A 14,796-nucleotide genomic window follows, 5' to 3' on the forward strand; every position below is an offset into this window, starting at 1 on the left:
TAGAAACAACGAGGAACTATGTGAAAGGGGTATGGATGGTGTCTTGACGAGCAATGTCACATAGTACAAATTAAGTATCCCTATACCTCTAATATCATCCAAGGTGTATCAGGAATTTTTGGATTTCAAAACAAAAATTTCCAAAGGGCCCCTCAGAGCCTTCTTCTAATTCCACCACACAAAGGCAGACATGAAGCTCAAGGAGGTCTCCGTCAGAAAACAACAGCAATACAAATGAAGGATTTATATTCACAGGTGGCTCTGAAACAGAGGACTCATACTTGGGGTAGATAGCACACAGAATTCAGCAGTATTCTTTTTTTGTTTTATCCTCATCCAAGGATAGTTTTTCCATTGGCCTCTTAGAGAGAGTTGGAGGGAGGGTGAGGAGGGGGAGAGACACATTAATTGGTTGCCTCCTGCTCGCGCCTTGCCTGGGGTGGGGAATTGAACCTGTGAGCCTTGGGTCTGAGGGCTGATGCGCTAACCACTGAGAAAAACTGGCCAGGGCAGCAGTATTCTTTCTTTCAGCAGAAAACTTAGCTTATAAGATATCCTCATAACCAGAATAGATGTTAAAGTTAACATTTTACTCAACTTTTATTAGTCAGTTTTTCCTTTGTATTGAAATAAGCAGTTTGCAAAGACTTTCTTTTAAGTCATTAAAACATGACCAGGTAGGAAAAGATAAGTTAAACACTTACTACCACAATTTGGCTTAAGATACATACTGTACTTAGAGTTTTTTTTCAACAAGCAAAATATGTCATTGGTTCCAGGAAACATTAGATCTTTTCAACTCAATGGCATGCCATGAAAAGTAGAAAAACACAATGTGAGAAAATTTCTTGAATCCAATGTTTTTAGTACATCAAGACTCTCCTTTTACAGTAATCTTTGTATTTCTGTAAAATTTAGGGGGAAATTAACATCAGTGTATGTGCACACTGCCTGCCCCTCATCAGTGGCATTTCTGACAGTGGGGTGTGGTCTTCAGTGCTGTTAGTACAAGTAATTTTTCTGTACTAAGTACATTTTTCTTGCATCTCTTTGAAATGGTGGTTAAACTTACACAGAGTGACCCCCAATGAACTCTGACAAGTAAAGATGCAGCAGTCCTGAGGAACCAGTAATAACGTTTATGTGACCTCAGCAGTACTCAGGTCTTGGGTGTCTGGGAGCAACTTGGTCAATCTGGTCAATTATGATTTAAATTCAGGTAAGGAAATATCATACCATCAATTAAACTGAGTTGATGGTTCTTTTGATATGAGAATAAGGACCTTCCAGGAGCACAATGAAAACATAATGCTTAAACAAATCAAGACTGTGCTTAAAGCATGACTTGTTTGGTAAATGGTAAGATTAGAAAAATAGAAAAGCTTTATTTTCCCCCTCTAGAAAGACTAACCATGGCCTATGACTAAAAGCTCAAAGTTCAATTCTACATTAATAGCATTTTATGACATTTCCAATGGTAAGTAGAAATTGGGCTCATTAACTAGAACAATTCTACAAAGGGAACATTGCTCTGGGGAGATTGTTAACGTTGGAGAATGGTATTTTATTTAATAGACAGCATGGACTTCATACATATCCATTATCAGTGCCTTGAAAACCAAACAACTTTAAAAGTTAGCAGCAGTTTCTGCAAGTACAAAAATACACATTTATTACATAACAGGATAGTAAAATTTGTCAAGATATATTATACAAACTTAAAACATTTTAGATAAAGCATGAGTCTAATATATTATAGATTAACAGAGTATAATAAAATGACGTTCTTCAAATCTTACAATATAATACTTTACAGCCATATTAACAAACTATTTACATTAAGTCTTACAGGAGGATCTAAGGGAACAAAGAGTGGAAATAATCATTTAAGAACATCAATATCTATTTCCTTCTATGCTTCAAATTGGGTGGGTGATTTTCTACACGCATATATATATATATATATATATATATATATATATATATGTATATAGGCTAGAACTAATGTTCTGTTAGTAGAGAAGAAATGTCTTCCAGAAAGACACTCCAAGCTGGAAGAGCTTCATTCACATCTTGCAGTTCCGACAGTAGTTTTGCTCTAGGGGTAAGGGAGATCCCTGTTGCCTTTATATATCGCAAAAAATGCAAATGGACACTCAGAGGTCTAGCTATAGGACAAAGTGGAATCTACTTCACACCTGTGAGGGAGATGGCCAGTGTCATGAAGGAGTTCTTTGGACCCAGAGTTATAAAAGCTAATTATAATGCTAAGGGCAAACAGGGCCATGTACCCCAGAGGTAGGTAGCACCAACAGCTAATACTGAAAAGACTTGTTATATCTTACATTTTATTTTTATTTATTTTAGTGATTTTAGAGAGAGAGGAAGAGAGAGAGAGAGAGAGAAAGAGGAGGAGGGAGGGGGGAGGGAGGGAGGGAGAGAGAGAGAAACATCAATAACATCGATTTGTTGTTCCACTTATTTATGCACTCATTGATTAATTCTTGTATGTGCCCCAACTGGGGATTGAACCCACCACCTTGGCATATCAGGACGATGCTCTAACCAATGAAACTACCTGGCCAGAGCCACCAGAAAACATTTTTCCCCCTTTAACTGAAAAAATGCAACATTTAGGACAACAGGAAAAGAACACTTAACATAAAAGTTTCCTGGTGGCTCAGAAATATAGTTCGGAATAAGCTAGTTTGTGGGAGAAAGGTCCACTTGATGGTGGACTAAAGAGACCCAGTGGGTTCTAAGCAGCTTCTTATAAGTACCAAGTTGAAATGAAGGACGATGCACATCCTTTCCTGACTCTATCCCTCCAGATTGGCTGGCAAGACCTAATAATCAATGGAGTTAATCCAGGAGATGTACCAGTGTCACTTTAAGGCAAGAGAGAGGTGTCCATGGATATAAACCAATGGGGTGGGGTATACACTATCTGTAAACCATGAGTCATTTGGGACAAAAGTATGTACAAACTCCTGGAGGTAGGGAAGTCCAAAGCCAGTGACTGAGAAGGCCCGATAGCCACTCTGGTGGGTATTCTCTTCCGCAACTCTTCATAAGCTGGCAAACTCAAAATTGCTCTCTCTGTGGCCAAATGATAATCAGAAAAAGGATGACTTATCAGCAATGTTTTCTGGCTGACTACTCTAAGAGGCGGGGCTGCAGAAAACCATCTCGGCAGAGGAGCCCGGCTTTCATCCTGCTGGCAACAGCATTCGTGTAACAGAGAAAAGACTGTTTTGCAGTTTCCCCCCACCCTCAGGTAACGAGTGCTTTCAGGTCACCTTCTCACAGGAAAAGCTGTGTTTCTGGAGAATGCTCCCAGCACAAGTCTCTTTGTAGAGAACACTGAGACGAGCGACATTTCCGTCTTTCTCTGCCCAGCTGTTCACTGGAGCCTTTGCAAAGCGATGCGGTGCTAATGGGACAATGACTCAAGCAACACAACCAACAAAAAAATGGCATCATGATACTCATGGCTCTTGAGCCACTCTCCTTTTCCCCAGTCTAGCTGCATCATGGGCTATTTTCTGGAATGATCCTGCGAGGACATGTGACTCTAGAAGTCACAGAAATGGCCAGTGACTTGGATGAAGGGAAATGTTTCACATGATTTCCTTCATTACTGGGCGTGCTTTTCTTGCCAATACTTTGATTAGTGGTATTTTTCTTGCTTATTTATTGAACACATTCCATGGAGTGTGGATTGTTTGTCTGCACCCTTCCCCACTCCCCACAGTCTCCATTCTTCACTGATACCATGGCCTTCTCAGGAGCCTAACCTGATATAATGCATGCTTCCTTTTTATGCTAAATAATAAGCCAGTCAGAGAAAGACAAGTACCACATGATTTCACTAACGAACAAAATAGAAACAGACGCATAGAGACTGACAGCTGTCAGAGGGTATGGGGGTTGGGGAGCTGGGTGAAAAGGTGAAGGGATTAAGTACCCCCAACCCCCTAAAAAAAATCCTCATAGACACAGACAACTGTATGGTGATTACCAGAGGGAAAGGGGGTGGGGAGTGACAGAAGAGGGTAAAGGGAGATAAACGATGATGGAAGGAGACTTGACTTTGGGTGGTGAACACACAATACAATATCCTGATGATGTATTATATAATTGTACACCTGAAACCTATATAATTTTATTAACCAATGTTACCTAATAAATTCAATAAAGTTAAAAAAAGTAAAGAAAAAAAAGAAGACACTTTCTCTAACTCTCTGCTAGTATCTCTAAAATCATGACAGGCCCAGTCCCATGCTCTAAAGAATTATGGTAGTAAAACTTCTTGCCACATGGTCTTAGTAAAGAGAATTATTTTATTGTACTAAGTATTAGCAATAATTATCTTTATGCTACCTATTCCAGGTATTTTATACAAAGGGGTCATAATGATTATTGTCTTGATGTTATTAGGCCACTTTCTGTTCTTCTAGACATCAGGTTCTTCTTGTGGTAAAATGTCTTTGGTTGAATGTGTGTCCTCAACATCGCACACTGCTGCAGGCCCTGAGTCTGGGCTGGGCTCATCATCTATAACCAAAGAGCTGGGCGAGGATATTGCACACGGCGGGGTGCCAGGAGAGCACGGCCCGCTACTCTCTCCTTCTTCCTGTGACTTCAGACAAAGCTCCAATGTGCCTTCCACTAGGCTGGATGGAGAGCTACCGCGTGGCTCGGCGACGTGGCTGGGATCGGAGCTGTCCCGCTGGGCTGTCGGCGCAGCTGCAAGTCCTGCAGGTACCGTCGGGGGCATGTCTTTCTGTGTCTCTTGCTGTGGGTTGGCTTCTGGAGCCCCAGAAGCATGTGGAGGTGGCTCTGCGGGTCCTGGCAGAGAAGCTGTTTTCTTTTCCTCTGCTCTGGCTGCCCTGGCCTTGTTTTTGAGGGACCAGTTTTTCAAACTGGCCATACCATTTCTTAACCATGTGCTGGGATGAAGGGTTACAGAATGCATCTGTGCATGCCGCTGTAAGGTGTCCTTTTTTGAATAATCCAGGCGGCTGCTGGCCTGCTCAGAGGCGGGACCGGGCACTCCAGAAATGAGTCTGGAGCTGCTGGAGTCGGCAGGTTCTCCCTGCTGGCTTTGGGCCTGAAAAGTGCAATCGACTGGGGAGGACGTTTCGTTGGGTGTAAACACGGAATGCTCTGAAATCTGAGAGAAAGCACTATCTTGGGAGCTCACTGAGGAGCCAGATGGGGAGGTGCCTGGGGAGGACAAGCTAGAACAGCTCGTCCTGGGGCAGATGCTTAATTTTGAGGGTAAAAGCTTCTCGGTGTTCTGGCTGGTGGCACCGCTCTTGCCCACCTCGATCCCCATGACCAAGCTCTGGTTAATAAGCTTTTGCCCCTCCAATTGTAAAGACTTGTGCTGCTGGAGATACTCCTCCTCTCCAGACAAGGGGCGGACTTCATAGCTGGTTTTATTGTGTTTCCTTGAGAAAATCCCCCTGAGATAGCTCAGCTTGGAGTGCTGGTCGTCGATGCTGGTTTCTGAGCAGCGCCGGTGCCTCTTGGAACTCTTGGGGGCATCTGCTGCGTGTGGCGGGGCGTGTCCAGGTGTGTCTGCATCCACGGGCTGGCTCCTGGGACAATCATGTGAGGACATGTAATTGCAAGATGCCACAGAAATGGCCACTGGCTTTGAGGGCGGGGGGCGCTTCACGTGACTTCCTTCCATACCAAAGAAGCCCTTCTTCTTAGCATATTTATTAGAGGCATTTTTCTTGATATCAGTGCCTGTGACTGGAGCCTGTTTAAAATATGCCTTACCCTCCTCCTGTGGGGGTTCGTTTTGCTTCAGATGGTCCTCACCTTTCTGTGAGAGAATTGCATCACAGCTGGACTTGCGTAGCTTTTTCTGGTAAAACTCCCGGAAAGAGGACAGCTTTGCATCTCGATAGTCGATGCTGGGCTCGGAGCAGCGCCGCTGTCGCCGCGGGCTTTTTGGAGCATCTGCTGCAGCCGCGGACAGATAGCCGGGTGTGGCTGCGCCGGACGGGGCCCCGCCATGGTCCTGCAGGGTGGCCTCTCCGTACAGTCCTGGGACAGTCACCGGCTTGGATTCGAGAGGCCCTTCCATTTGAATGTCTTCATGTTTAGGACGGTCTAAGTCAAAGTCGCTCAGGGTTAAAAGACCTTCCAGCTCGGGCTGGTCGGGGTCATAGTCGCTGAGGGTGAGGACGGAGTCCATGCTTCTGCTCCCCTGGCCAAGGGTCATCACCAGGTCACTGCACGGAGCGTCAGCATCCTCATTCAGCTCGTTTTCCAAGCTGTCATAGGAGGAGTCGGTCATTTGTAAGCAAGAGATATCTGCGGGAAATCAAACCATGATAACCTTGTTAAATACTCCAAGTGCATGCTGCCTAAAAAGACAAAAACTGTGATGCTTAGTTTAATTCTCTTTTCATGTAGATTTTTCAAATTTCTATACTTAAGGAAAAATCCTTAATTTTTAATCACAATGAATTAATCACAATCTCTCAATTTGTCAGTGCAGAATACAAAATAAAATTGTTTGGGTGTACTGGATTTATATCAGTTCCTGAAGAAATGGGCTTTCCCTAAGTAAGATTTCCTCAAAGCAAAGAGACATGTCATAATACCGAGAAATGATACAAAAAAATAAAGGAATCAATGCCAAGTACACCTGGATTCCGAATGAGACTGCCTTCTAGCGTGGCTTGCTGGTGAATACACAGAATTCACTCTCAGGGCAATCATTTACTAACCCTGTCAACTTCTCTTTGATAGTGTTCTTTAATATCCATTATTTATTTAATCTTTACAACAACTGTAAAAGTTAGGCATTATGGGTATCCATATTTTATAGATACAGAACCGATGTTCAGTGGCAGAGAATAATTGACCAAAGGTCATTGGTGGTACAGGACTTCACAGTCTGGATGCTGTTGCTTAGAAACGGTTTTAGAGTCACCAGCATCCCGAGTGTCCTAGGGATGCAGAGGAAGGGGAGAGAGAAAAAGCCCGGCTGCTTCTGCTGCCTCCGGGCCTTCCGCTCCAGGTTTAAATCCAGTCCTATGATGTGTGTTAGCATTCCTTGTAAAGTTCTGTTTACAAAGAAGATTAACACCATCAAGTGCTAACAGGTTCCTGAAGTTGGGGATCTTGTCTTATCCACGTGAACCCCACCAGTGTTCACACCAGCAAGCCTTCTAAGGAAGGAGCCCGAGGCCCACTGCCCCAGGCCAGTGGCTCCCTTCACCGGAGCTGCTGTGGGATCCAGGACAACCACTGTCCCACCACCTTCACAGACACGTGTCTGTTTCTCACAGGAAAACAATCCAATTAGTCACAATACCTGAGGTATTCTCTCTAATGTCACACCTCACTGACACCTCTCCAAAGAGGGAAGTGATTTCTTCTCCAAATATTCTACAGCAATTTTCAATCACAAATTGAATAAGCAGAGTAACCTGTACAAAAAGGGACAAAATTGAAGTGCCACTTTCCATACAGCATATCTATAAACCATACTTAATATATGAGTGCTGATTTCAACAAAAATGCAAAAGAATCCTGAGAAAAAAAATCATGTCTGTTTTAAAAGTATACGAAGAGTTTCCCCTAGTAATTTAGGGATAGGAATACATTTTAATCAGTGGACTAAAGTTATTATTTGTGGCCTTGGCTTAATGCTAACATTTTCATCCCAATGGTTCTGTCTTTAAAATGAGGGTAGTTTTATATATTCTCCACAGTGTTTGGGGTGAAGAAATATACTTTGTTATTAAAGCCCGTAAAGCATCACTAGACAGACATACAAAGTGTATTTCCTATGTATGAGGCAGTTGTCGTGGGTCTGGGAAGAGGGCGTCCTCTATGGGTTGACTGTGAAGGAGAGAGACAGCTGGAGAGAAAACTTGGATTTTGCCCCACTGGTCTCTCCCTAGGCACTTCCTTCTCACAGGCTCCCTAATGGAAGGCTCTTGCAGAAGAGGTGAGACTTCACCAGGGAGCTTTCTGCCTCCACTGAGCTGTACTGGAGTCTGGCTGTAGTTTCCCTGGCCCAATAGCTGAGCCAAGGAGCAAGCAGAATGGTGGGTGTGCCAGGCACCACAGGGATGTGGTTTCAAGTAACCACTGGATGAGCGAGGTATTATCACCACCACCACTTTCCCGAGGAGAAACTGGATCAGTGTAACTAATTTTGCCCAGGAGTGTACTTCTGGCAAGTGTGGGGCTGAGACTTGAACCCTGGCTTGTCTAACTTCAAAGTTCTTGTTTGTTTTCTCAAATCAACTGCTTATCATTCTGTGGTTGAAGTCAGTCACAGTTTTTTGCCTCTTTCAAGGGAAAAGAGAACTAACCCAACTGCTAGCACTTTTCTGCTTCAGAAACCACTTTTCTATAGTCTACCAGGATAGGATGAAACAATTAATGAACTCAAATGTATGTTCTTTTAAGAAAATGTCTTTCAGAATTAATACCCTGAATTTTGGGTTCAAAATGGGGACTCAGTCTCCCAGGGCATAAAAATGAAAAACTTCATTACCTTTTTTGTAAATTCGCCTTCTAATTCTGGGCTGTAGGTAGTAGAAGACCAGAGAATGCTCGGAGCGATACACACCGCTAAATTAAATGCGTTCATCTGATTGGATGAGGCGTGTTGCTCAATGTTGTGTAGTACCCCAAAAAGGTACCTTAGAAGAACAATATTGGCTCTCGGAAGCTGGTCCAACAGCCTGAAGACAGAAAACAAATGCACTCTTTAAGCAAGACATTTCATAAACTATTTGTATAAACAGGCAACCCTCGCTTTCCATGAATTCCTCATGCAAAGCAAAACAGTCCAGATGTGCAGGAGTTTCAGTTAACATGGTACTATGCAAAGTGAGCACTGCCTGTACAGGAGGAGAGAAAACAAGCCTGGGGATTTGGCTATTTGTTTTGTACACTGTCTTCACAACTCAATGAAAATGTAAAACATTGCACAAAAATGGCTCCCCCAAAATGCTCCCAAAATATTTACCTGAAACTAATGTATTTTAGTTTAATCTTGTAACATTTCAGAATATTCTCCACCAAAACCCCACAAAATCTTTCTGATGAAACTCAACAACCATTAAACTTAAAGTGCTCCTTTCTTCCCAAGCGTATCTCTTGGTGGGAGCCCAGACTTGAGCTATTAAGGCTGCCTAGTGCATTCTGAGGGCTTGGGCTCTGCTCCACTAGCTTCCAAAGTCAACCTGTCCCGAGTCTCATCTCACTGGTATCACTTTCACATGTAAGTCAAGCTTATGCTAGTCTATTTCCTACTATTCTCCTTTTGTAAATGATAAGAGGTTTTTAAATTATCATTCGCTGAAAATGATATTTACTACCATCCAGAAAACTTATATGTTGATATCACGGTTGTTGCTTTTTTAAAACAGAATCTGCAACCAAGAGGAGAAAATTAGTCTGATTCCTGTTGCAAAAACAACAGAGGCATTTCTTCAGTACAAGGAACTCACAATGAGTGTAGTTTATAGGGACAAATGAAGAAAGATATTGAAACAGACCAAAAGGTTACTGAGTGTGCTCAGTGGAAAGCGAGACACTGTCTAGCACACTCCTTGGGTTACCTGGTTTTATGGGGGCCTTAAGCCTTTGAGTTAACCCTACAAACTCTAAGTTATTGATGACAGTTACTGGTGCACCTAAGACTTGCTCATAGAATTGAAAATTCTGTCTGGTCAAGAGACAAATGATTTATTTGTGCTCTCTCACTACCCCTCAATGCCTCAGTAGAGGAAGCCAGTTTTGCATCTATTTATAAATTCTTTTCTGATTCAACTACATAAGTGGTGGTAGTTTGAAATCTCCTTTGAACTGGTTGCAATATCTTATCAGTTCTCTAATTAATGATTTAAATGAAATCTTTTACACGTGTTCATTTTATATATGTATGAGAGTCATAGTGTTACCTTTTTTTTTTTTTTTAAGGAAATCATCCTTAACAGTAAGGTGTAGAGTTTTAGACAATGAGTCATAAGCACAGAATCTAATCTTCACTATCTCTGGATGGTTTCCACCAAACCATAATGGAAGCAGAGAGTATTTTGTGACAAGGTTTCGCTTTCTGTCTCCAACAGTTATACCATGTTTTTCTACAGACAAGGGATGTCTATGAATAGCAGGATGTGATAATAACTTATATTTTAAAATTGTTCGAGAAGCAAACTGTATTCAAGAAGCATAAGCAAAAAATGGTATTGGGATTTTTGGATTTTCAAAGAACTGGAAGTATTGCTTTTTTGATGGACACTTCTTTCTTGCTCCCTTATAATGCAGGAAATATGGAGGGGATGGGGGGCGGTGAGTTCTGCCAGCAGCTTCCTTTGCCTGAGTACAGACGATGCGCTCCTTGTGATCAGACTGCATCTGTGCAACTCCCTTTTTCCTTGATGTTTTTCCAGAGCCACCTGCCTCTCTGCAGTGCTTCCACAATGCCCTCCTCCACGTATCTCTTTTATAGCACAGACTATACTAAATTGCAATTGTAATTCTGGCTTTACCTGTGAACTCTACCAGACTGTGAGTCCCTTGTGGGAGGAAATTTTCTCTGTGTGAATTCAGTTGGCGAATGAGATATATAAGGGGTTGTCTGGTTAAATATTTACCAAAATTAAGATCATAAATTGGGTTTATAGTAGGCTTTTGTCAACTCCTCTCAGATTTAGACATATAGAAGGTGTACAATGGTCAAGTGTGCCATGTTACTAAGATTAGGGAGAAAACAATCATAACAATGACAGTGGCTAGCATAAATCTGTTTTTAACTGGTCCCCATGGATAACATTACTTCACAAGATGAGCTTATAAAACATATGTTTTTTAAAAAGTATTTTTGAGATGTGACCAAATTAGAATAGTTACCTTTGAATTGTATTTATTCTCTCTTCATCATTTCCTTGATCCATTACACAGACCCATTGATCATAGAGATCTGATGAGAAAACACTTCTGGGAATATTTCGTAGAAAATCCTGAGAGAGAGGGAAAAACAAATATTTTAAATCATTATTTCATGCTAAGCATGTACTGGAGTGATTATAAAACATTTTGTTGAAAAGAGTTAATTCTTCCCTTCTTTGGAATACACAGTTCTTGGTGCCAACTCTCCACTAATGTGCACATGTAGAAATATATGCTTTGACTTTTTTTCTAGCAAGAACCAGAGGAGCAACCGGAGTCTGGATTGTAACGGGAAAGATACAGGACAACCTCTTTGGGCTGAAAGCGCCTGTTTGTTTACATTTTAGCAAACTAGTATGTGACAGGGCCTGGCAAGTCATCCTAAATCCCCCTTTCCCCTCTCAAATCACTGGTTCAAAGAAATGCACAAAGACATTTGTGAGGTTCCTAATGTAATCAGCATCCAATCATTCTATACATATTTACTCATATGTGCCAGGTACTAGGGACAGAGCAGTGAATAAAACAGAGTCCCTGCTATTTTCAAACGTTACATTCCAGCGGAATTGCTGAGCAATTCCCACCTAGAGATAGAGTTTCTCCCTTCTATTCCCCATGGAAGGACTCTCACTACTTGGGGAGAAACAGCATTCCAGGCAGTGGCTGGGCTCTGGGAGCCTGGGAGGCACCCTGTGCCTGGTGTACACTGATTAACATGTGCCCAGCACATTCTCCTCTATGGCCTTACAGACTCTGTTCTGCTGAACCATTGGTGGGGCTGGTGTGGTGAGACCAGATCATAACGCAAATACTTATGGCCAAGGATGTTTGTTGTTTGGCCTTCGTTTATAAAAAGCTTAAAAATAAACTAAATTTGGTTCTGGTCCTATGTTCATTCCTGTCTTAAGCCAACTCTCTCTGTTGCTTTTGGCATGTTATTCACAAAGCTAAGCTTGCAAAGTCTGATCTCTACCTCAGTAAACTTTAGGCAGAGAAAACTCAGTTTCCTGTCTAAGCACTGTACCCACGGTTGGCTATCATTCTGCAAGTTCATGGAAAGAGGTGAAAGATGCAATTGAGCAATTTAAATATTGCTGGAAAACCAAATTAGCAACTTTGCAAAAGACAACACAACTTGTTACTTACATGTCATGCTTATATTACTGATATGAAGGCTGTGACACCTCACTGTTATAGTTAGCTGATTACATGTGTCTCTCCCCCAGTAGCTCATGAGTTCTCCAGGGCAGGGGCGGACCCTCACTCTCTACTCATACACTTCAATGCCAAGCACAGCCCCACACAGAGTGGTGGTTATTACTGAGCTGTTGCTATTTGCATACGGACAAATATTAGTGAGGGACAAGGGAAGGCCAACTAACTATAATTGAAATTCCAAGGTAATTTTAAAGACTTCTTTGTAGTCATGTCTCCTACCAAAATACAATTTTTTTTTAAGAGTGGAGAATAAGCGGGAAGATGACTGATTCTTCCTATTCTATTATACTATGTGTCTCTGTTCTATTACATCTTCCAGTAGAAATGTACCTGGATACTTGTGACTCAGATGTGTCTTGACAAAAGTTACCTCTTTTTGGGTAAAGGTATTGAATTTTCATAATTCCAAGCTAATTTTAGTTGCTGCACCTACTTTAAAAGTCAGATTCAAAGAGGCAAAATCTGTTATTTCTAAGTGGGACATGACAATAGCACTCTTTTTAAATCTCAGTGGAACACATACTTATGATCTGTCTTGAAGAAAAACATCATTAAATCTTAAACCTACACTTGAAAGATAATAGGTCGTAACATCTCAATGAACTCTCCACAGCTGGAATAACAAGTTATGAAATACAACCGCCATCGCAGCTGAGAAAGGTTATGAGAGCTGGTCCTGAATTACAATCACCGCCTCCCAGCACTCAGCTGAGTCTCCTGCCCTCCCCAACCGGAGCCCCGGTCACCAGCAGGACTACAGGCTTATCGGAGATGAGATTCCTGCAGGGCTAAAAATGAACTTTCCCTCAAAGGTCTGTTGGATCAAAGTTACAGCATCTCAAGCAATTTTCTTTCAATTATAGTTTGAAGAGTTGAGCTTATACTTAAACAAAACCAGCAGAAGTAAAACATTAAAGGAAACCTAAAGTAGCACTTCCAAATAGACTTAAAAACAAGAAACAAAACAAAAGCTCAAAAACTAACTTTTGGCAAAAAGTATGTCCTTTCCTGCAGCCACTTAGAAGAAATGAGAGTAAAATGCAGTTACATGATTATAGAATGTCAACTACTTGTAACCTATTTAACCAGACTTTTCAATCATTTGGATTAATTTTGTCCTTTGCTTATTTTTTAAAAAAAATATATTTTATTGATTTTTTACAGAGAGGAAGGAAGAGAGATAGAGAGTTAGAAACATTGATGAGAGAGAAACATCGATCAGCTGCCTCCTGCACACCCCCTACTGGGGATATGCTCGCAACCAAGGTACGTGCCCTTGACCGGAATCGAACCTGGAACCCTTCAGTCCGCAGGCCGACGCTCTATCCACTGAGCCAAACCAGTTTCGGCGTCCTTTGCTTATTTTTGTACAAGTAATACTTCTCCAATCTGGAATGTAGTCAAACTCTTCTAGGACTCTACTTTTGTAATAGCCTCAATAATTTAGCACAAAATCTTAAGAAGTGTGTGCTGTGAAGAATAGCATGGTAGGGAAAATGTCCTAAAACAAAGGCTTTAGCTTCTTAAATTAAGAGATGGGAGAAAGCCCAATTAGATGAGTGAAAAAGAAAAAGTAATTGTGTGTGTATACTAGTATATATCTCCCTGACATATATCTGGCTGTGCACACCATGCATATCTTTATTGTATTCCAGGGCTGAAGTGTAATCATAGTAATTGCACCCTGTGCAATACAGCTTGGATGAGCCTGGCTCCAGCTCCTCAGTTCTTCTGAGTGTTCTTTACTGCACAGCCTGCAGCAGGGTTAAGAGCAGACATGGCCCATTTACCAAGAATCATCTGGGTCACGAAGTAGGATTCTGTAAGCAGCCCCCAGTTCCTCACCACACAGGGTAGGAGTAGGGTGTGCGAGAGTCTTCTTCACCATGTTTTCCTTAACTTGGTTTTCATGCTCCTGCCCTGGAATGCGGCCGGGCCTCGTCTCTGCCCTGGCCTGGTGCTTCCCACCCAGCTGGGAGACTGAAGCCTGAGGCACGTCTGCAGAAGCTACCCCTAAGGTCAAAAGCTCTGCTAAAAGCTGTTTTTGACTCTACATTTTCTAAAAATGTGAGGTATTTTCAAGAATGTGGGAGGAAAACATTTTAGAAGTGCTCTAGGCCAAGTGTGGATGTGACTTAAGTAACCATGGGGTGCGGGTGAGAACCGTAAAAATGTCAGGAAAGGTTTTTATAAAAGGAGCCGAGTCCAGAGCCACTCCTTGCCCCACTGTCACTTTAAAAGGCATTAGGGACAAGGAAGGCTCCATGACTGCATCAATGAATGGAAGTTTCAGGGGCCTCAGAGAGCAATGTTTGTTTCAGTTGTTAGGCAGATGCTTGTTTGGGATAGTAAGCTTCTTTTTCAAAGTTTAATAAAGTATATTGTTGAGAGAATTGCATTTTTTAGGAAGGTAGTGAGATTGTGAGGAAGTCATCATAGCTAGGATGTTTGTTTTGGTAAATGTGCTCTATGTGCTTTGATTATTTTAAATTTAACTTAATTTACATAATTTTTTGCACGAGGTAGCAGAAGTCATGATGAGAAGAGTGGCGTGGGACAGAAAAACTTAAAAAGTACCTCTGACATGACATGCCATGCCATTCATGGGCCGTCGCTTCTAAAGGACAATCTTGACTT

The 14,796-nt window shown here is 41.9% G+C and overlaps 1 protein-coding gene across 1 annotated transcript in view; it reads right to left on the reverse strand.

Moving 5' to 3' along the window:
- Positions 1 to 4,239: 4,239 nt before the first annotated feature.
- Positions 4,240 to 14,796, reverse strand: part of ARHGAP20 (Rho GTPase activating protein 20) — a 68,726-nt gene continuing 58,169 nt past the window's right edge. The window contains exons 11-14 of the mRNA XM_023762985.1: positions 10,903 to 11,012; positions 8,537 to 8,726; positions 7,343 to 7,457; positions 4,240 to 6,333 (exon numbers count right to left, since the gene is read on the reverse strand). Coding sequence (XP_023618753.1) covers positions 4,457 to 6,333; positions 7,343 to 7,457; positions 8,537 to 8,726; positions 10,903 to 11,012 — 2,292 coding nt within the window. The 3' untranslated portion in view covers positions 4,240 to 4,456. The remainder of the gene's footprint in view (positions 6,334 to 7,342; positions 7,458 to 8,536; positions 8,727 to 10,902; positions 11,013 to 14,796) is intronic.

Source organism: Myotis lucifugus, unplaced genomic scaffold, assembly GCF_000147115.1.
Source record: "Myotis lucifugus unplaced genomic scaffold, Myoluc2.0 scaffold_270, whole genome shotgun sequence".
NCBI classification, from domain to species: Eukaryota; Metazoa; Chordata; class Mammalia; order Chiroptera; family Vespertilionidae; genus Myotis; species Myotis lucifugus.